We start from the raw sequence: 24,543 nt of genomic DNA, 5'->3' as shown, positions 1-24,543 counted from the left end.
TTTTCTTTTGCCCTACCCAAGTACGGGGGGAGTTTCTTGCCTTTTTGGAGGTCGGACGTTTTCTGCCAGCGTTCAGTGGGTGTTCTGTAGGAGCAGTTCCACGTGTAGATGTATTTCTACTGTATCTGTGGGAAGGAAGGTGATCTCCGCGTCTTACTCTTCCGCCATCTTCCCGAGGACCTCTATGTAGATCATCATGTTTGTTTTTTAAAAAAATATTTCTCCAACAAAATCTGGTGCCACAAAATCACTGACATTGTTTCTAACCATTTTTCTTGACCCTACTTGACTAGAAATGTTAAGCCAAACTTGTCTACTTCTGAAATATGGTCAGGGGTGGGGAGAATTAGATTATAGGTTATTCTCTGGAGTCCCATTCATTTCCAAGATTTTATGGTTCTACTCACTGGTCAAATGCCAGAGAGGAAGAAGACAGTGCAATTTATAGTCTGACCAGGGGGAGAGGGTCAATAAACTGAATGCATCAGGAACTAGCTAGATCTCTAGAGAAGGAATCTGGGTCCAAGTCCACTTTCTACTTCTCCATCCATCTCTGTGGTCCATGGTGGAAGGCTGGTGTGCAAATCTTGAGACAGAAGGCAGACAAATACAAAAGATATTTGTTCTTGAGTTGCACATGGTTAAAAGGAGAAACTTGAACAATCTAGGACAGGAAGGAAAGGTATAAAGCAGCAGCCTACTGACCACTTTTGGAATGTCAGGAGGCAGAACCATGGGCGGCCAAAGCAGTGGAGATAGTGGGGAAAAGCAAATAAAACAAGAACAACAACAACAACAAATGTGGGATTTAGAATTAGACCATGTTTCCTTCAGCACTGCGATTTAAATACAAGTTTTATCTCATATAGTTGTTATGAAGACATAATGAGCTACATCATGTACAGCACCAAGTCCAGTGTCTGACAAACAGCAGGTGCTCAATATTGTACAGCTGTCCTCATTACAATGGTCACCACTCCGATTACCACTATAGACTTAGGAGCTGCTGTCCTAGCTAGCTGGTGATCTAGCTGCCAATCAGTTACCTGCTGTTCCATGACAAAGCTGTATCAGACGAAACATTACAGCAGTGGCTGTCTGTATGCCAGAATGCCATTGGTTAAAAGTTGACACATTCTGCAGGAATTTATCCTAACTAAAATAGTATCGGTCATATAAATCCCTTGACACAAAGAAGAAATTCTGTACCACACTGCAGTGGAATGAAGTCATGGATGTTAGGAATTATTATTTTCTGTATTGTATATATACAAGAATATTTCACACATATTCATTTTAGAAAGTTGAATTTCTTATCTTGAATGTATTTTAAACAGGATAGAGAATTAGGCACAATGGGAACACTCTTCTATGTGAGGCTTGAAAACAATTACATATTGAAACTATGTTTTATGAAACGTTTCTTTTAAGTCACACTGGTGCCATCTCTACAATTCAGAATGAATATTTTGCAATTCAGAATGAATATTTTGCAATATAAAACGAAAAAAGACCATGAAGTCACTTACTAGCAGTTTTCAAATATCATAAAGGAGAATCTACTTATCTACTGATTCACTACCCCTGATAACTAGGAAGAAATAGGTTAAAATTTAAGCAAGGGAGATTAGTATTAGATATAAACAAAACGTCTGAACAGTGCAGGTTGTAAAACATCAGCACTTTTCCAGTAAGGAAGCTTTGGAAGCTATAATCCTGGTGTGCATATATTCTACGCCTAGTTTCTAGTTTAATTTCTTGTTTTCCCTCACCTAACAGAGAAATGTAAAGACTTGAAGTTGACTTTCTTTATCCTTTGGCAGAAGTTCTTAGCGCTGAGATGAGGGGGAGAAAAAAACCAAACAAACAAACAAAAAAAAAACCCCACTACCACAGTCGAGTTCATTATCGGAGCTTTTGCCAGAAGGTGGCAGTGTAATTAAACAGGGCAGGGTGCCAGATGGTGGATGTCTGGTTCAAAAATGGGCTGGAGTTCTTCCGGCCTCCCCTCTGACCATCCCTCTTACTTCTCTAACCATTTCTTCAGCTCTTTCCCACAATCTTTCCCTTATTGTTTCTCACTTTTTTCTGAAGAGCAACTTAGCTTAGCTTCCCCAATTCACATCCTCACGCATCACCCAGGATGCTCCTGGGAGAGCCAATCCCCAAGGAAGGCTGAAGGTAGATAATAAACACATATCATTCATACCTCCCCTGTTATGCTAAGAGCTGCATCCATAGGTTCCGGACTTCTCCCTATTCTCCATCCTTCTGATGGACTTCCGAGTTTAGGCCAAACTTGACCACAGAGCAAGGCATTTAGAGAGCTGAGACGCATCACAGGCGTGGCCTCCCATTAGTTATGTTTACGTGGTTACACTTAATAGAACCTTATCCAGGCTCACTGTCTTTAGTCTTTGTGCCTCTGTGATACCCCAGGCTTCCTGTAGGCTCGGACCCCTGGAGAGACTTGGTGCTTTTGGCGAGAGCATCCTTTACTTCTACTATCCATTTTCTAATATATCTTCTCAACAGATAAAACACCTCTGTTTTATCTCTTGAGAAGTTGGATAATCTCTGGAGGAGCTCCTTTAAAAATCTACGTTGGCTTTTCATTAAGACTGTGCTTTCTTTCTGACTATATTCTTCACCAACCTAGTTAATGGCAACCAGGTCCCATTCTTGTTACCTTTATCCAGGCTCTCGCAATTCTATATGTTTAGTATTACTATTATTCAGAATATTTATACATATCTCTCCAGGCATCTTTCCCTAAGGAAAATCTCCTTGAACCTCTTCGGCTTCATCTTAGAATCTACTTTTCTCAATCTTGCTAGAAACAGTTGGATGGATCCATGACTAACTACTCCTATACCCATGATTACGTTCATATTTCACTCCTTCTGATAAAATTCACTGCATGATTGGAATGACTGACAGAGGGACTATAAGACCTTATTAGGTAAAAACCTATGCTGAAAGGCAGGTTTTAGTGATGGGGCCAACACCATGGGGTTGGGGAAGAAAAGAGTAGAGTTACAGGTCGGAATAAGTGTTGCTGCACACATAACCACAGCCAGTTCTATTCACGTGGAGTCTATAGATTGCAGTGTAGCTAAGGAGAGTGTTGCACAGGGCAACTGAACCTATGACCTTTAGTCACCAGTGACATGATAGAAAAAGTGGTTGAAAACCCCATTTTGTCAATACCCAAACTCAAGAAACACCTTTCTTCTAAAGAATTCAATACCAATTCAGCATTTCTTTATCAACTGCCATGTTGTATTCCTGACGTCCACTATCTGTATATGTAATAAACAATGATTTTCCCACCCAAAACAAGTTTAAAATAAACTTGTAAAAAATAAGAAGATGCTAAAAAAAAATGAATGGATCTTAACTATAACTCTTCTGTGATTTCCCAGAAATGAGAATTTTCCCCTAATGTTAAAGTCTCTCAAGTCTTTGAACTGTTGTTATTTGAACTTCCCAGGAAGTTTAATTACCAGCAAGTTTATCCCAGTCCACAAAGGGATACAGAAAACACAAATGACTCTCCAGTGGCAGTGTAGCACTACAGAAAGTAGAACTATAAAGGATCACAGTAGTTTATTAGCAAAGTGGTTTTCAAAAAAGCTCTTTAAAGGTACTGCAAGGGTGGGGAGTAAAGGCACTAACTCAGTGGCTGTTTTACTGTTTTATGTATGTTTATAGATTTTTACTTATATATACCATACATATATACTTTGTTAAAAATTTATCTCTATATACCAAATATAAACATATAATTTTAAATGTTTTGTACACATTTCCTTATTTATATTAGCATATCATTTGTAAAAAGTGTTCATTGAAAATACATGTTTGAAATTCACTGATCTAGCTCATTGCCTTTATTTGACAGGTGAGTAAACCTGGCTATAGAGGGACCAGGTGGCTTCTCCAGGGACACAAAGCAAGTTAACGTAGAGTGGACCAATGGCTTTCTCAGAGAATTTCACAGTTCATGACTTTAAAGAGTAAACCTATCTGTGATCCACTCTGTGCTTCCCTGGCATTAAAACATTTTTTTATGTTTTAAATAATATTCAAGGTATCTTAACTACTTCTCTTCAAAGCTGTTTATCTCTAGGTGTATTATATACCAGATATGATACAAACTTAGGTAATAGGATCAAAAAAGTTTATTGCAGGTTCAGAACTCTGAACCAATCTTGAAAATAGTCACTTCCCTAAGCCAAGTCAGCGTATACTGAACAGGCAGAAAGTATGCAAATTCCATTTGTTTTCCCATTTACAAAAGCCTGTAAGATAAAAGATGTAAAAAGGAAGATTCTGTACCTTTTTCAAAGCTGACTTAAAACAGTATGAAACTTCATACGAAGTCTGAGACATAGTACTTGTTTCTTACCTGAAGCCTTACCGAGCTTGCAGAGAACAAAGTAAAACTTGCTAATGTAATTGGAAAGGTGATCTATTTATTCAGAACTGAGAAGCACTGACTTTTGCTTCTTACTTCTCTTTAATAGGGAATAGAGAACCTTATCTGCTACCAGTAGAAAATAATTACAGAAATTTTTCAAATAGTCATTTTTCAATGCCCAACATCAGCCTTAAACTTTGTAGGCTATCATACCTATAAAAAGACAACTTCCAATTTATTTCTTCAATAGCCCAATATCTAACCAAATATTTTAGTGCATTTAGATATAGTCACAAGATGAATAATTTTACAGTCATTAAAAATGATAGTTAGATAGACAGCAGAGGGAGGCAACATGCTGAAATAAAAAGAGCACTGCTTCTGAAGTAGACTGACTTGGGTTTGATCCCAGCCCTCCCTGGCAGTTAAAGGGCCTTGTTCAAGTTATTTTATCTCTTAGGTTCATTTCTTCATCTGTAAAATATGGGTTAACAACTCCTTCCTTTCAATTTTGTTATAAGGACTAAACAAGATACTGTATGTAAAATTCTCTACGGAGTCCACATTCACAAGAGATACTCAATAAAATGAAAGCTAGAAGTATTATTATTACAAAAGTACATGCTGACATGTAAATGAAGAAGCAGAGCACAGAATTTACAACTGTTCAAGATATGTAAGTTAAGTGAAAAATGAGAATAGTTGAGGATGGGATAGTGGGGGTTATAAGTAATTTTCCCTCCAAAATATTATTGTTGCTACATCTTTTTATTCTCAATTAGAAAACTAGTAGTTTTAGTCTACTCAAATACCCTTACTATGATCATGAGGCCAAAATAAGAATTCTCAGCCAGCCCGAACTTTTATAACCTTAGGAGGAGAGAGTTAATAGAAAAGAGAAATCATTTATTGATCTGAGAAGCAACGTTATTCAGAAAATCACATCTGTACAGTACTGAAATGCTTATTTGCCATACTTTAGACACTGAGCAAATTGTTGTTTACCAGATATACAGACATCTACACATATAAAGATGTGCTACAGGGAGATCAGCTCGGTGCTTTGTGACCACCTAGAGGAGTGGGATAGGGAGGGTGGGAAGGAGACACAAGAGGGAGGAGATATGGGGATATATGCATATGTATAGCTGATTCACTTTGTTATAAAGCAGAACTAACACACCATTGTAAAGCAATTATACTCCAATAAAGGTGTTAAAAAAAAAAAAGATGTGCTAAAAGCTACCCAGTATATATTCTTGTTATATAATACTTTAAATTTATATATATTTACGATATCATATAATCAGGAAACAGATTAATTTCAAGATTATTTTAATCTTATTTTGGGAAATTAATAGAATTTTAACTATAAGTAAGCCGTGTTTTTTAAGTAGATGAATTAAGAGGAAGGGTATATAATATCATTAGGAGTTTGCCATGTAATCTCCTAATCAGATGTATACGTATACACATACACATGTATATTTCCTCTATACACCTGATGTATAATCTATGTAGATTCTACTATTTAAAAATATAAATATAACTAAATAAATGTGTGCATAGAATTTGAATGATAAAAGGGATAATAAAACAGTTAAACTAATTACAACAATTACAATCTCAGGTCAAATGATTTAGAGGTAGCAGTGATATACCTAAACAGTTATATTATTAATAAGACAGATGTAAGATTAATAACTGGGAGTTTCCGTAGTGTGCCATTAGGAATCATCAGCATAAAGAGAGACATTTATTTCTTACATAAACACCATTCTGACCCAAACACTATGCAAACTATTTAAAATTAAATGGAACAATATACACATTCATAAATCAAAATTTTTAAAAATATACTTTGAATTGTGGCCCTATTTATCTATGACGATACCTTTTATAATTTAGAATAATTAATAAAATAGAATAGTTGTGGATAAAAACAGACCATGACACTCTCGGAAGAGTAAAGGATGTCAATGTTCCTAGACTCCTGAAATGAACTAACTGTTGCTGATTGATTGAACCCTGAATTTGGAAATGTCTCCCGGCATTTTAGGCAAAAATAAGAAATAGGTTGGTTAAGTACTATTTATTCACGTATAAGAGGATAGAAATCACAAGTGAATTTTATAAATTCTGATCACCCATTTATATTAGAGATTTATATTAGCTATGGTAACTAATAGAAGGTTTCTTAGTATTTCCCAGTATTTATTACTTGGCATAAAAGAGCCATACAACTTTGTTTGCAGATGCAACCTTTTCTTTAAATAAACTCAAGGAGGAATTTATTGCACATATTTATTTAAAAAATCACAAGTGATATGAGATGAAATCTGCATCTATAGTTTATTAAAACTCACAGACATACCACTGAAGGGACAACTCTTGATTCTAGTCCCCTATAAAACACTAGTACAATAACAGCAAATGATAACCCAATCACATAAATGTGGGCTGAATTCCTTATGCAAATAATGTAAGTATTTATTTGTGTATTTGCCTGCTCACATAATTATATGTAATACATTTTACCTGCCTGCTTCCATCCTATCCCCAACACCTGCCTTTAATCATTGCTTTTAATTCTCCTGTCTGAAGGAGTATTTCCATTTCAAAAAGGTGAGCTTATTTACTTATTTACAATCAATCACTAAGATAAAGTAAAATTAACCTCTGAAACAGCCATAAAAATATTTTTGTAAATAACTATTTTAGACACAAAAATTACTTGATTGAGAAACTATTCCTTAAGGACCATGTGTGTATGACCACATCAAACAATATTAAGGAAATAGTAGAATTAAATATTGCAATAAATTGAAATTAACATACTTTTTGTTTGGATGAAAACACTAAAATTACCAAAAAACGTAATTATCAGGGAATACTATATTAACAAAATAAAACGTAGGAGATTCCTGAATGATAGGCAACTTGATATACATTTAGTCTTACTTAAATTCAAGTTGGTTCATATGATTAAAAATACATGACGTTATTAATTACGCTAACACACATGTGCTAAAAGCCAAGGTACTACTTTTAAAGACCATGGCAAAGACTGTCAACTACCAGCCTGCTTGCATCAGGCAAGAAAGATAAGAAAACACCCAGCCTGATCAGGCAGTGAAAAATGACAAGTTTTCCTTTTCTAACCTCCCAACGTTTTCTGCAAGTTTCCTTCCTCTTCTAAAAATTGTCACCACATGAATTGCTATGGTCCACGTGGAGTTAAAAAAAAAAAGTGTGAGCACCACTGTTTTTAAAACAGACAAAATCAGGCACAAAATAGAGAATGAAAGTGTCACCAACAGCGTACTCTTTCTTACAAAGCCTTAACATCACACTTAACTCTTGAACCTCCTCAGCAATTACTAACTACTCCACTATTAAGTCAATCTTAAAAGGAAAGAAGGGGAGAAGCAGGAGAGAAAAGCACGTTACCACACTCCCTCCGAAGTCCTCAGGGAACTTGTAGACCGGGATCTTGGCTTCATAATAATGCTCATTTTGGAGAAAAAAAGAAGAAAGAAAAAATCTTCTTCAAGTATTCTGATTAATACATTTCAGCTGTGTTTTGACAAAGATGGCTTGAAATATATTCCATTTCCAAAGGAGGTTGTTTGAAGAAATCCAAATTTCCCGGAGTCCAACTCCTGCCCCCAGTCCAGAACAGAGGGAGGCTTTTAAGACATAGGAGCTTTTTCCTCTTTCATACTGAATTTACTCCAGCACCGGCTGTTCTTAAGTGACAGTTTGTTTTCTGTTTTGCATGGCCAAGGGAGGAACTGGATTTTGAATCTATTCTTCATCTGGTCACAAGGGCAACCAACACAGTGAAAGAGCCACTTGATCGCATCCTTTTTGCAATTCCGCAATAAAAGGTTTAAAGGTTTCTGACACTCTAAAAGTGCTCAGGTAGAGAGAAAGGAAACGAAAATGACCGCGAGGTACAGTAACACCGCAGAGCTGTCAGTGAAGTTCCATTTCAGGGCGACCACAGGAAAGCACTCTTCTCCGGGGGGAGCCAAGAAGTCATGGAGGGAACAAAGCTCTCCACACTTGAGTTGGGCTCACTGCTGTACCTGTGAACGTAATTTCCGTTGTGTCCCCTGCTTAGAATCTGACTCTAAGCCTTTGTGAATGAGAACTATCATTCAATCTCACCAGGCAGAAACTATTCCTCAAGGGCTGTATGACGTCTGTAGGAAGGCAGTTCAAAACATCGCAGGGAAGTGAGAGGGGGAAAAAAAAAAAAAGACCTGGCGCCCAGCCAGCCTCGTCAATTGCTGAAACTTACAAAGCTTCGCTGCAGATCAGCACCAGAGACCTGGAGTGTGAACCAGCCAAGCAGGCAGAAGACATCTCAAAACGTATAAAACCATTTCCTCCTCTGGGAAATGAGGAGTCTGTGTTATTCAGGGTAAGATTCCCTGAGCACCTTCAGAAGGAACACACCCCTTTTCCACAGACTTGTTTATCTTCCCTCAAAAAAAAAAAAAAAAAAAAAAACCATTTTCTCAAAGTCCGGCACTGAAAACTAAAATTTCTAGTCAAAAGCAAAGTTGAGAGGACTTGGAGAACTTAGCAGCTGTTCATTTTGAGCACATTTAATGAAATGTCACGCTTTGGGTCTGGTTGTAGAGACACAAACTGCCTCTTAAGAATCCAACAGAATGTAGCAGGCAACGTTGCATCAGGTCATGCTGCGATGTTTAAACTGAAAAATCTAATGAATTATTGCTGGACAAGTGGCTACATGTACTGAGGCTGTTTCTTTGCACAATGTTTTCTAAACCTTATTTCATTTTGAAAATCATATGCAAATTTCATTGATTTATATATACCAAGACTCTGAGTTTGCAAATTCCTGACAGCTCTTCAGTAAGGAATGAAGCTTATATCATATCACCTCAACATCTCTTATTGTGAAGACCAATCCCTGCCCCACCTCCTACATCTGAAATAAAAACTTTTCTATTATAGTAAACATAATTAAACCTACGCATTTTGAAAACAAACTTATAGTTACCAAAGGGGAAACGTTGGGGGGAGGGATAAATTAGGAGCTTGGGATTAACATATACACACTACTGTATATAAATAGATAACCAACAAGGACCTACTGTATAGCACAGGGAACTCTACTCAATATGCTGTAATAACTTATATGGGAAAAGAATCTGAAAAAGAATAAATATACGTATATGTATAACTGAATCACTTTGCTGTACACCTGAAACTAGCATGACATTGCAAATCAACTATACTCCAATAAAATTTTAAAGAACACACAAAACACAAAACAATTCAAATTGCTTCTAAGAGAAGAGGATTTGACCTCCCTCCCCATCCCTCTAAACATTTGCACCAAGGATATATATTTCTCTGGGTGTGCCAACTTCAGTTATTTTGGATGTGAACTATCAAGTGAAAAATAATTTAAGCATTCTGATTTCTTAAATGACATTAGTTAGTACGTTGGTTCTCTAGTCTGACGTGAACTTGGTATTTATTTAGCATTTGCAGGCAGGATGTTTTAGCGCAATTGTGACCCACCCAAAGGACTTGGAAAATTAATGTAGTAAGGCATCCCGCCAGACCTCTGGCTGCTCATTACAACAAACATTTCAGCTCGTCCCCTGGTCACACTTCAAGGTGCATTTATTATTTAGTCTCCTCTGAGTGACCCTCAGGCCTCTTCAGGTAAATACCAATAAATTGCTTGACATATAGTTATCTCCTTAAGCTTTTCAGTTTTCCTATGACTATTCAGGGACCTTCATGGATTCTTGGCTCTGTTCCATGTTTAACATGTTGCTGCCACTTTAAGGCAGGTTAACCAATCACATACCTTTAGAAATTCAAAAGAAATCTGAGGGAACTACTCATTTTTCGGAACGAGGGGGCTTACAAAAAGAGGTTTATCTTTTTTTCTTGGAATTTTAATGTGGGGAAGAAAAAAACCCAGACTGAGTAAAAGTAACCAACTACTCTTACTTATTTGAAGCACTGTTCTCTATCATGTAAGGTCCAGCAAATATCTTCTAATTGCCATTTCAGAAAGAAAATGACAGTGATCACAAAATGTAATGTCTGAATGTTGTGTGTTAAACTCTCCTGAAATAGTCAGTCCTGTGTTCCACCATCCCCCAGAAGGCTCTCTATCCCAGTGAGATTACTTAGCTCACCGGCACTCCCTTCCCTGCCACAAACACATCTTTAACCTATTTAGGTTACTGCTGTCCTGTGTGCTGCTCAATGTTACACGTATTCCAAGAATCTATCTCTGAAAATCCTAGCCCATTTGTTGGGTATCTCCTAAACACTGTGTAACAGTCCCATAACGACTAATATACCATCCCTGTCCCCACAGAAACTGAGATTAAGTAGTGGGGAATCTGACAACATATGAGACTAACCAGAAGATTCAAAGCTTCTTGGATCCCTACTTCAAGGTTGCCATTACAGAAAAAGACAGATACACAATAGTACCAGGCCATGGAGATTTAAATTTTTACTTTTGCTCTTACCCCTAACATTTAAAGTAGTGACAGGGGACTTCCCTGGTGGTCCAGGGGTAAAGAATCTGACTTCCAGTGCAGGAGACGCGGGTTCGATCCCTGGTTGGCGAACTAAGATCCCACATGCCAAGGGGCAACTAAGCTCGCGTGCCACAACTACTGTGCCTGTGCGCCTCAACTAGAGAGCCCGTGTGCCGCAAACTACAGAACCCACGCGCTCTGGCACCACAACTAGAGAGAAGCCCGTATGCTGCAATGAAGAACCCGAGCACCGCAACAAAAGAGCCCACATGCCTCAATGAAGATCCCGTGTGTGGCAACTAAGACCTGATGCAGCCAAAAATAATAAATAAATAAATTAATTAATTAATTTAATAAATATTTTAAAAGTGCATGAAAAAAGGTAGTGACAAAATAATAATAATTTTTTAAAACCCTAATTATATTTGCTCAATATTACAGTGTTTTCTCCATCCTAAGGCAATTTTTTCACAGGGAAATTTCTTAAATAATGTTTCATATGTTGACTATCACATAATTTTCCTCTGAAAAGCTTCTCAGAATGGAGGGATATAGCACTGCCCCCAACGCCAAACATTCCTGTTAGTATACAAATATATGATAGTGTATAAGATGGCTAACGTGGATGCCTGAATCTCAGGAGAGTGGACTTTAGGAACCATGAGGCACTTGTCTGGATGGCTTTGAAGCGCATGCATTTAATCTAGAAGCTGCTATGATTTCTAGCATTTCCCTGATGCACTAAATTGTATAGTGTTGTATAAACCTCTGTTTGACTATTGTCACCACAACATTTCAAAGGACTGTACCACAGATGTTTATGTTCACTGAGGTCATCCAACCGTATACATTTGGTTGAATCAAACCACTGTGCAGTATGATGTTTCCTAAACTTCAGGCATCTGGACACAACCTCTACAACTCTGCCATACTGGCATCTATACCATCTATACCATTACTTACTAGATATTTTTCTTCATTGACTCACTTTTTTTAACTTAACATAAATTTAAATGATAACTTTATTTGATAAATGGGTTTGATATGCTGATTACATTTTACCCCCAATACAAGTATTAATAGAAAAAAAAAAAAAAGGTCCAACTATCACCGAAAATCTCTCTCATACTAATTGGTGTCACAAGGCAATATGGGCAACACTCCTGTGGAAAGCATCAGTTGCATGCAAGTAGACTGTGTGCACCCTAAAACATGATTCCCCTCCTCTTATTCAATGGTAAGCACGACTTACGGGACTAAGGACATTTACCAAAAGCCAAGAGTTAAACATAAAACAGTAACTGAAACCAACTAAATGAACTGTTAAGGAATGATTTTACTATACAGTCCAAGTTTTTTCAGATATTATTACTTTGAAATACTCTGCCCACTTTCAAATCTTCTCTGAGTAAACTCTTATTTTCAGATTACAACAGATCTGTCATGGGCAGATTTTTGAGAACCATGCTATGATCTAACAAAATATGCAGGTCTGTTAAGTGTACTTAAATTCAGGACTATATATATGTCAACTAACTTTTTAGGAAAAAAATGACCATGGATCTGCAGGGTTTTTTTTTGTTTGTTTTTTGTTTTTGATTACAGTTTCCTGGCATTCTACATTGTACTCTAATATTATAAAAACAAGACATTTTGAACTCTTGCAGCATTTCCTCCTTATTGAGGAATAATGTGGTATTTCCTTTATCTGGAGGGGAATCTGGAGCAGATTTTGAGCTGTTTCTATTATCTTACTACACTCACTAAGTATACATTTGGATTCAAGGACTTTTCTATAAGCATAAATGTCTTTGGAGCTAAATTCCTTAACTCCCGAGGAAAAGCTCAAAGTATTATATTTTGAAGGCTTCTGACCTTCAGGTTTCCTACCTCTTTTGTAAAATGTCAGGTTAGAACAATAATTATCATGATTTGATGTAATCCCACTTGTTTTATTTTGCTTTTGTTGCCTGTGCTTTTGGTGTCCTATCTAAAAAATCATTGCCAAGACCAATGTCAAGGAGTTTTTCCCTATTTTCTTCTAGAAATTTTACAGTTTCAGGTCTTCTATTTAAGTCTTTAATCTATTTCAAGTAAAGTTTTGTGAATGGTGTAAGATAGGGGTCCAGTTTCATTCTTTTGCATGTGGTTATCCAGTTTTCCCAACACCATTTATTGAAGAGATTATCCTTTCCCCAATGTATGTTCTTGGCTCCTTTATTGAAAATTAATTGACCAAAAATGCATGGGTAAATTTCTGGGCTCTCTATTCTGTTCCATTGATCTATGGGTCTGTTTTTATGTCAGTATCATACTGTTTTGATTACTATCGCTTTGCAGTATAGCCTGAAATCAGGAAATGTGATGCCTCCAGCTTTGTCCTTCTGTTTCAAAATTGTTTTGGCTATTAATGGTCTTTTGTAGTTCCATAGGAATGGTAGAATTGTCTTTTTTATTTATGTGAAAAATGCCATTGGAATTTTTACAGGTATTGCATTGAATCTTTACATCAAGCTAAAATGCTTCTGCACAGCAAATGAAATCATCAACGAAATTCTTTTGAGTTCTGCACCCAATTGTAAAGTGTGTGGGTGTGGGGAAGCCTTTCCCATACCAACAAGCAATTCTCTGACACCAGCAGGGTGTCTGAGAATTCAACTCCATACTGACACCATCCACCTGGAGATAATATCAGATTCCACAGGTTAAGGGCTCAGTCCCACAAGACAGCCTCCTGCCCTCTACAGATGTCAGTTGCAAGCACAGGTTGTTACTTGTGCTTCTGAAAAACTGGTTATAAATCAGAGGTTCCCATGACCCCCTCCTTGGATCTGATTAATTTGCTAGAGCTGCTAACAAGAATTTAGGAAATTCATTTACTCACTAGATTACTGGTTTATTATAAAAGGATATAACTCAGGAACAGGCAGATGGAAAAGATGCATACATGGTACGGGGAAAGGAAACAAAGCTTCCACACTCTTTCTTCTAGAGCACCACTTGGCCCTCATCTCCCCATATTCACCAATCCCGAAGCTCTCTGAACCCCATTCTTTCCAGTTTTTATGGAGGCTTCCTTGTTACAGGTAAGACTAATTAAATCACTGGCCTTTCAGGATTGATTCAGCCTCTAGCCCCTCTCCCTCCCAGAGGTCTGGGTGAAACTGAAAGTTCCAACCCTCTAAAGGATTGGTGGGTTCACCTACCAACCAGTCCCCTTCCTTAAGTTACCTCATTAGCAAAACAAAAGACACCTTTATGGCCCTTACCACAGGAAATTCCAACGGTTTTAAGAGGTGTCAACCAGGAACTAGTGGAAAAAGACCTAATATATATTAGAAAGAGATTTTGGTCAGCTGAATGACCAAATATATATTTCTTATAAATCACAATATCACAAAAGTGAAAATGTAACCTATGGAATGGGAGAAGATATTTGCAAACCACATATCTGATCAAGTGTTAATATTTAAAGTACATATGAAACTCATACAACTCAATAGCAAAAGAACCCAAATAATATGATTAATAAACGGGCAAAGGACCTGAGCAGACATACAAATGACTAATAGGTACATAAAAAGATGTTCAACATGATTAATCATCAGGGAATTGCAAATCAAAACTACAATAAGAAAGAACCTCACACCTATTGAGATTTTTTAAATCAAAAAGACGAGCGATAACAAATGCTAGTAAAGATGTGAAGAAAAGGGAACCCTTGTACACTCTTGGTAGGAATGTAAATCGGTGCAGCCATTATGAAAAACAGAATGGAGTTCCTCAAAAAAATCAAAAATAGAACTACCATGTGATCCAGCAATTCCACTTCTAGGTATTTATCCAAAGGAAAGAAACCAGTTTCTCAAGGAGATATCTGCACTTCCATGTTCATTGCAGCATTATTCACAATAGCCAGGATTTGGAAGCAACCTAAGTGTCCCCCAATGGATGAGTAAAGATTATATGATATATATATCATAGATCATATAGTATATATATCAAATATATGTAGTGTGTGTATATATATATTTATATATTTATAGATATGTAAAGTGCAATATTAATCAGCCACGAGAAAGAAGGAAATCCTGCCATTTGTGACAACATGGATGAACCCAGAGGACATTATGCTAAGTGAATAAGCCAGAGAAAGACAAACACTGTATGATCTCACTTGTATGTGGAATCTAAAAGAAAAAAAAAAAGTCAAAATCATAGACACAGAGTGTAGAATGGTAATATGGGTGAGGGGAGAATGGAGAGATGCTGGTCAAAGTGTACAAACCTTCAGTTATAAGAAGAATAAGTTCAGTGAATCTAACATACCACACAGTGACTATAGTCAATACTGTATTGTAAACTTGCAGTTTTCTAAAAGAGTAGGTCTTAAGTATTATCACCACAAAAAATGGTAACTATCTAAGGTGATAGATGTATTCATTAACCGGATTGTGGTAATCATTTCACAATATATACAAATATTACATCATCATGTTGTACACTTTAAATACACATAATTTTATTTGCCAACTATACCTCAATAAAGCTGGGGGGAAAAAAGAAAAGAAGAAAGATTGACAATATTTTATAAAGTATAATATCAAGAAGCTAGAAAGATAACAGCTAATTATACTTTAACAGTAGAATAAAAGAAAAATGAAATAAAAAATAAAGATAAGAGTATAAAACAATGACATAAAAAAGAAAATCATCGAAGCCAAAAGCTGGTTCCTTGTAAAGAATAATAAATTGATGAACACCTAGTAATGCTGATAAAGAACTGATCTGAGAAAACACGAATTATCAGTGTCAGTTCTATAGACATAAAAAATAAATGAAAATGTATTATGAACAGCTTTATGCCAATAAATTTGAAAATTTAAGCAACATGGAAAAATTCCTTGAAAAACACAACCAACAAAATTGACAAAACAAATGGAAAAACTCAATCATTCTACACTGATTAGAGATTGAGTCTGCATTGAAAAATTAATTTAAAACAATAAAGCTGTCATAAATTAAAAAATAATAATTACTACTATTTACTAATTACCTAATAAGTACATTATATACTTTCTTATTTATTCATCACAGCTACCCTGCAAATTAGGGGTGATAATTTTATGAATAAAGAAAGCTGGTGATTTGTTCAAAGTCACATCACTGGTGGTAGAAAAAGTAATTGGATCCAGATGTATCTGCTGTGTGTGTGCGTGCGCGCGTGTGTGTGTGTGTGTGTGTGTGTGTGTGTGTGTGTGTGTGTTTACTTATGAGAGAGGGGAGTGGGTTGGTGAGGGAGAAGAGAGGGAGATTAAAAGTTGCTATTATGTTTTTGGGAATTGTTTTTAAGACATCCACCCTCTTCAGCTGGACAGCAGCAATAAATAAATATCCATTGTAAATGGTGTATGTGTGCATGTTACTGGCATAACAATGGACATATTTTACAGCCAGTAAATTCTAGATTTTCAAGATATCCAGGATTAAACAATCTAAGTTCACTGTCCTTTTTTTCTAATTTTTAGATTCATAATGAGGGTATATATGACAAGATCACGAGCCTGTTAGCTGTAAAGTGGGATAAGGTCTTTAGTCATACTCCTAGCATGGGTAAGGGTGGTTTGCTGTTACCTACACGACACATGGCATTTTGATTGCCTCATTAAGTAATACTGGCTAACAAATGATCATTTTAAAAGGTAATAATATGTGAGACCTCTGATAAGGTATAGATTTCAATGGTTGTCAACAAATTATATTGTCAGTTAAAAGGTGCAGAAAACTAGTTTTTAAAACTAGTATCAACATTTTTGCCTGGGATCAGTAATGTTGACAGGATATGCACTTTATAATTGGCTTTGAGAACTTTGCACTAATTCAAAACACTGGATCAAAAAAAACCCAAAACCCACATTGTATGGATCAAGTAAGTTGTTTAAAGTTTCATCAGTGCTATTGTATTTCCTTTATATTCTAACCCCCTCTTCTCCTTCTTTCACTCTTCATGGTCTTCTTAATTCTCAAATTACATGTATCTTTGTAAATGTAACCTCATTTTAATTAAATATTTAAATGGCATTAAAGAGATGCATTCAAATAGCTCATCAGACGGTGGTGAGAGTAGGATCCTGCAACTCCTGCCTGGATCCCTGACTCTGGTTCATAGATGAGGCTGAGGCCTAGAAGGATGATGGTGGCTGTGGGTGCCTGGGGAGGGCTTGTGCGCTGGGGGGGTGGCTATAGTGTGGCCAGTGCCCAGCAGGTATTTTATTTGAATAAAAATATTCAAATATTCAAAATATTCAAAATATTCAAAATATTCAAATTCACTGTTTATTTGAAACAGTGACCCTACATGTCACTGTAAGACTGTTTCCTCGAGGTAGTTTGTTTTTTCTAGGGATGGGTGTAAATCTGCCTGCTAGCGTTCCAATGTGCGCAACAGAAGAGAAGTGGAGGTCTTCCCGATCAATTTGCAGATTTTGGCTTCATCCTCTTGTCTGCACAGCTATTCCTCCTGCTCTCTCTGCCTGTTATTCCAGGATCTCTGTCTTCCATGGGGAGGGTGCGTTGACTATACTGAGAGAGAGGGCTTGTGGATGGGTGTACACTAGACACACCTCTGGACGATCCCTATTTTCAGAGTTCACTCATGTTATTGATTTGGGTGATGTTTTTAGAGAAAAGTGGGGTAGGGAGGTCGTCTGTCCACCATTTTGAAGCTAGAAATCTATAGATTTTACTTTAAAATGAAGGAATTAGCTATTCTCTTTATCAAATGGCTAACTATATTTGGACCCTTCTATAAGCATACGTCAAGATTAAGTATTTTTTTTTTACTGTGGTAAAACAGACATAACGTGAAATGTACCACTTTAACCCTTTTTAGTGTACAGCTCAATGGCATTAAGTACATTCACATTGTTGGGCAACCATCACCACCATCCGTCTCCGAACTTCTTCATTTTCTCAAAGTGTAACTATGTAACACCCGTGAAACAATATCACCCATTCCCCTCTCCTCCTGAACCCAGACAACCACCATTCTGCTTTCTGTCTCCATGAATTTAAGTACTGATGTAAGTGGAATCAAAAAGATTAAATTTTAATGGTACATTCAGGAACTGATAGCCAGTCTTGTTCTAGATGTCTCGTTCCTAAAGAGCAAAGCAAAGCATTAGAAATAAAAGGTTTAAGACATGGATTCTCACCTTGAGAAATCAATGTACTCGCTTTATTCATCACTGACTCTATTTTATAAAGTGTTGCTTGCTGTTACATAGACACAGTCAAGAGCAAAAATATTGCCTTGACCAACGTCTGTTTTCTTTTAAATCATCTCTTTAGCTGGTAGTTTGTTTAAATGTACATAAATGTTATCAGCATGTATCCAAATTATAGCTCATATTATATCTTTAGTTCTGCTTTCAGATTCATACTAGACCCTATAATCAACCACTTTTAATCAAGTGGTCCCTAATGCTATTTACCTATCTCAAGGGACAATGCTATATTCTAAAATTGAATTAAATTAATAAAAATAATTTTTAAAAGATTTTTTGAAAGACATCATACAACTGGAAAAATCACATTGCCTACTGAAGCCCTTGTTTCTAACATTGTGAGACAACTGGAGGTTTCATTAAAATAGGATTTGGAAAAAAATGTGTCAAAAATAAATGCACATAGAATGTCCTTTAATGATAATTTAATACCTGATGCAATAGACAATGAAGGAAACTGATTTACTAGAAGGCAAAGTTTCAGTGGACTCATTTAATTTACATTTGTTTGATAACATTTTTCCCTGCCCATGTTAAAAGTAATGGTAAAATAATCCAGGCAACTCAAGTAATTTCCCCTTGACCACACATTATAAATAAGTTCTATTTAATGTAAAAAGTCTGCTTTTTGAGAAAATGTCTGTTAATTAAAGAGGGTTAAAAAGTAGCCTTTGAGGTCAGATTGCCTAGGTGCAAATCCAAACAGCACTAGTGACTAGTTGTTTGACCTTGAACAAGTTACTTAACCTTCTCTAAGCCTGATTCCTAGGCTATAAAATGGAGATAAAATAGGGTTTGTGAGGATTAAATGAGACACGTAAAATCTTGCCAAAGTGTTTGGCATACATTAAGGGCTCAATACATGATATCTTCTCTTAAAAATAAGTTTTAAAAGAGAATTCAATAAATATGAGGGAGAGCGGTTTTAAAAATTTAAAGTATACAATGTTACTATTATAATACTTTGATTTAAAATCATTTTATCATATGATATCGCCTATATGTGGAATCTAAAACAATGATACAAATGAACTTATTTACAAAACAGAAATAGACCCACAGACATAGAACACAAACTTATGGTTACCAAAGGGGAAGGGGGTGGTGGTGGAGGGATGAATTGAGTTTGGGATTAACGGATACACAAATACTATATATAAAATAGATACCCAACAAGGACCTACTGTAGAGCACAGGGAACTCTACTCAATATTTTTCAATATTTTGTAATAACCTATAAGGGAAAAGAATATATATATACACACACATAAAACTGAATCACTTTTCTGTACACCTGAAACTAAAACATTGTGAATCAACTACACTTCAATAAAAAAATTTAAAAAAAGATAAAATCATTGTTTTATGTTTCCATCTTAGTTTTGACCCTGATCCCCTGACTCCCTTTACATAATAGACTGTGAATAGTTCTCTTGCCTCCCATCTTACACATCTAAGGTTTAGTCTCTGTATTGTCTTTGGGTTATCTTTCAAAGACAAAACTTAAAATGTTAAATTCCCTGCTTAAAAACCTTCAATAGCCTCCTCTTCCCTACCGAATCAATTACAGCCTTCTCCTATGATGACAGCCATACACATGGTACACGCCTTGCCCAAAATCTGCCCATGCCATTTCCCCTGCCTGGTAAGCCTTTCACCTTCTCCCCCATCACCCTTCAAGATCTAACACAAGCAGCAGTAAAGGCCAGCTAAGTCCAAGACAAACTCAGAAGTTCAGTCTCCTTGGCTTCATTCAATTTTGTGAACATCTTGGGTTAATTTTGATTACTACTATTATATATGTATATTTTTTACTTGTTTGTAATATATTTACAATGCTCAGCAGCATGCAATAGCAATTACAGGGACAGCAGAGTTCCACAGCTACTGTTCAGCCAACTGATTTTGACTGTGATCTTTGAAAACAACTTTATCTCCTAAGATTCCACTTTTCTTCTATGAGGTAACACTTACCTTCTTCCCAGGGTTGTTCTGGGATGGAAGGAGACAACATGTTGCCCACCTGCAAGGTTTCCTTCTCTACCACTTTCAGATCTTTGCACAGGCTTCTCTGGCAGCATTATTATTCTTCCCTTTTATCTCTCTCACTCTCTCTCTCTCTCTCTTTTTTTTTGGTCAGGAATTAACTCAGGGGTCAGCTCCTCTAGTCCCACAGCTTTTCAGTCTGCCCTGGGCTAAGCAAATTCCAGATTCCAGTGCTAATTCCAACCGGAGTGCTTACGAACACAGTGTGACCCTCTCCTTATCTGGTGAAGGGGAAGGGATCGCGGCTTCCCATCCCTGTATCCCCAGTGTCTGGCCCTAAACAGACATGTGGGCTTTCCCACAACGTTGTGAGCCCCTTGAAAGCAGGAATGTGGTTTATTCATCTCTGTATTCCCAGTACCTAGCACAATATCTGGCTCCCAGGGTGTCAGCTTAACAACAGAGTACATTTTTGGTTAACCGTGGCAGATAGGCCTTTTACAGATTTTCTTCCTGTGCCCTTTTGTGGCATTTGCTTCATGGCTGGAATTAGAATTCAAAAATTGAGTCTTGCCTGAATTCTTTTTCATAACCCTCTATCTCTGAAAGCTACTTTTGACACCTTCTTTGCTGAAACAGAGTTCCCACATCCTTACAGTAAAAATTTTTTCCCAAAGAAAAAGGAACTGGGTAAGAAACACACTGGGAGAAGGCTTGGGCAGTCAGTGAGCTGACCCCAGCATCATTTTTAAGGAGGAAAAGATTCTTTCTTAAGTGTTTAGGAGAAGCTATTATGTCATGTGCTATAAATCCAGATAAACTACTTCAATTCTAACAGGGATATTTTCAAGCTCAATTCAAAAAATGACTTTTCCGGGAAGAGTTTCACCACATATTGGCAGGAAAATGAGAGGGTGCTTGTGGAGACCCATAAAATCTGCCGAAGCCAACCACCCATCGGCCTGTGAATGAGAGAGCCGTGCCTCTGGATGGGAAGTCTGCTCCGGCCAGAGCTCAAAGAACTTGTTTGGAGTCACTGAGTGTTTGACGTTATTAGCACACTTAACTTCTACATCAGCCACGTGAAGCCTTTACGTACCCATTTATCAGGTGAGGGAACTGAAGTGCAGAGAGTGCTTCCCCAGAGAGCTGAGTGGAAGAAGTGGCTAGAACTCAGCCTCACCATGTGCCAGGCACGGGGTAAGGCGCTCACACATGTCATCTCATTAATATTTAAAATAAACTCATATAGGGCTTTCCTGGTGGCGCAGTGGTTGAAAGTCCGCCTGCCAATGCAGGGGACGTGGGTTCGAGCCCTGGTCTGGGAGGATCCCACATGCCGCGGAGCAACTAGGCCCATTAGCCACAACTACTGAGCCTGCGCGTCTGGAGCCTGTGCTCCTCAACGGGAGAGGCCGCGATAGTGAGAGGCCCGCGCACCGCGATGAAGAGTGGCCCCCACTCAACGCAACTAGAGGAAGCCCACGCACAGAAACGAAGACCCAACACAGCCAAAAATAAATAAATTTTTAAAAAAATAAAAAAATAAACTCATATAAACGACAAGGTCCTACTGTATAGCACAGGGAACTTGATATATTCAACGTCCTGAGATAAACCATAATGGAAAAGAATATGAAAAAGAATATATATGTATAACTGAATCACTTTGCTGGACAGCAGAATTTAACACAACATTGTGAATCAACTATACTTGAATAAAATAAATTTTAAAAATAAGAAAACACACAAACAAACTCATGAACTAAGTACTATAGTTTCCTCCTCAAACAGTTGAGGAAACTGAGGTCTGGAGGCGCCTAAGAGGCATTCTCAAGGCCTTAGGGTAGGACGTAGACCTCAAGAACTAAACAAATAGCATCACAAATAGCATCTGAGCAGGAGAGTTTTTTATTTTTTAACTTTTGAAAGCAATCCTAAGATAAAGATGATGGGATGGATAAACTTTCACTCCTGGTCACAGTGATTTTTGTGGACACAACATCAAAATCGTTAGAAATTAACCATTATTTTCATTCTAGGAATTAAAACTTACAAATATTTCAAGTATTTAGATACCAGATTACAGGTGTATATATAAATGTAGTAGTCAACAATAACTTTTGGGAAAAAAAAATACACACTTTTATTATGTTGATTCTTTTTCAAAATGAAGACTAATTTTCCTTTTGAACTCAAGAACAATTTCTATATGTATATTATATTTACAGTTAAATTTTGCTTTTAGAACAGATAATTCCTGTATAAGGGATAGGAAAGCAAACTTAGATACTGTTTAACTTGACCTTGTGTATCAGTCTGTGCTCTTCTGGGGAGAAAGACAGCCTGTTCATTCCAGGCAGGCAGTGAACTCTAAAAAAATAGTTGTACACAGCACAGAACTGTGATTTTCAGAGGAACTACTTTAGTGTGTTCTCTGTGTTCTTAAAGAGAGTACTTTGACAATTCTGCAAAAAAGTTGAGTCTTAAAGATGGTAATTGGCAGAAGTTGCTTTATGGAAAGTCGAAAGCAAAGGAGCTAGAAAAGATAATGCAAAATACTCTCCACTTTCAGAGCAGATTCTTATTCCATATGGGAAGAGAATGTGAAAAAGCTCTCCCTCCAAGTCCATGAAATTTAAGCCTTCATTCAGCTGACAGTCCTTCCATGAGTTAGTTTCCCCCAGGACTAAGTTAGTCCCTGGTTAACATTCAGACTTCTCTGCAGATAGTTAACCTTTTTCTTAAGAGTTATCTTATAGGAACTCCAGATGACAATGACAGCTTGGTTTTATTTTTTTAAAAATAATAAATAAAAAAACAAGTTACTTTAAAAATAATCTTGCAAATGGACAGTAGTTTAAGCCCTACTACACATTACATCCAGTACATTAAAATGGATCCACTTCCCACATTATACAATATTTTTGTTATGAAAATCTAGACAGGATCTTTATAATTTTGCTTTTGAAATTATTTGCTACTAAACTCATTTAGCTAACGACTAACCCTGATTTCCCTGCAATCATCCAACACACTTAAGAATTCTTGTGAAATGAAAAAAAAAAACTCAGCCCACAAGCATTTTTTTCCAAATATAATAAAGTTTTTATAAATACTTAGTTGGCAATTATCGAAGTTGACATAATGTTACACTTTTGAATGTTTAATTAAACTTCAATCAGGATTTTGCAGTTTTCTTTTTGTATTTTGGAGTCAATTACTTTACTTTTCAGTTCTCAAATATCTTCAAAGGCCCATAAAAAGTTCACAGGCTCTAGACACTGAGGACTAGAGTACGTGCCGTGGAAAACAGAACCCTGGTGCTGGGATCTGGGAGGAAAGAGAATTCTGGTAAGAAGTGATTCATGCAAGGAGACATATTTAACCTTTCCAGATAGTGTGCTATTTCCTGCACTACATTGATAATTATGAGTTATACTTTACTTTGCTAAGAGGTGAAGTAAGGCATCCAGCCTTCATGACTTACTCATTCTAGATCCCATGGACGATAAAAAAGCACAAGATGTGGTTGCCGCCCTGGAGGACCTAATAGTTTAGCTGGGAAGAAAAAATACTATTCTCCTTAAGGTTAGAGTTTCTCTTTAATAACTGAACACATGTGCTTGTGAGATAATGAATTCAGGGTTTGGGTACTCGAGTGACCAAACTAAACCAGTAATATTATTGTCTGGTTGTACCAAAATCATTGGTTAAATTGTCCTTTAAAACGCCTGCCTAGTGACTTAGGCACTAAGATAATTGCTGGGGACCCAGCATTCCGCCATAGTGCAAGACGACAGATGAGAGTCGTTATGAGGCCAACTTTATTTTTATTCAGGCCCAGGGGATAGTGTTTTGAAATGGGGTTAGGTTTCCACTCCAATTAGAGAAACGAGAAACAAGAAGAGAAGATTTCAGCCCACAGTGAAACAGGCATATCTGAGTTAACTTTGACTCATTCTACTCCATTGCTCAGTGAGTACAATTGATATTTTTCCTCTGAAATGAACTTTTTGTTTTTTAAGGATAAATGGAATGTGTTCTTTTGAAACAGCACAAGATATTCAACAGGGGCCTGAATAGCCAAATGCTTTTTCTTCATTGCTGTTGCTGTTACCTAAATAGGTCCTACAATGAAAGTGATATGGCTTCAGTAATGCTGAGGAATTCTTGCCCTTTCATAACCGGCAGGTAGGCCACGAGGTCAAATTTTAATGCTTGAGCGACTCTCCTGACTCAATGGGAGTCACATACCACGGGGCACAATCTGGCTGCAGGGTTACTGCATGTTCTG

At 37.0% G+C, this 24,543-nt stretch overlaps 1 protein-coding gene across 20 annotated transcripts in view; it reads right to left on the bottom strand.

The window, feature by feature from the left end:
- Window positions 1-24,543, bottom strand: part of PDE4D (phosphodiesterase 4D) — a 1,115,543-nt gene that overhangs the window by 281,790 nt on the left and 809,210 nt on the right. Inside the window, exon 1 of one of the 20 annotated variants that reach the window (XM_082457181.1) lies at window positions 20,235-20,480. The exons of 17 other annotated variants lie outside the window; for them this stretch is intronic. In XM_082457181.1, the coding sequence (XP_082313307.1) occupies window positions 20,235-20,341 (107 nt within the window). In that variant the 5' untranslated portion in view covers window positions 20,342-20,480. Of the gene's footprint in view, window positions 1-7,873; window positions 9,112-20,234; window positions 20,481-24,543 lie in introns of those variants that run through there. 2 more of the 20 variants (XM_082457183.1, XM_082457165.1) reach the window with 2 other exon arrangements.

This window comes from Balaenoptera physalus (genome assembly GCF_965194825.1).
Source record: "Balaenoptera physalus genome assembly, chromosome: 3".
NCBI classification, from domain to species: Eukaryota; Metazoa; Chordata; class Mammalia; order Artiodactyla; family Balaenopteridae; genus Balaenoptera; species Balaenoptera physalus.
This window is presented reverse-complemented; position numbering and strand designations above follow the sequence as displayed.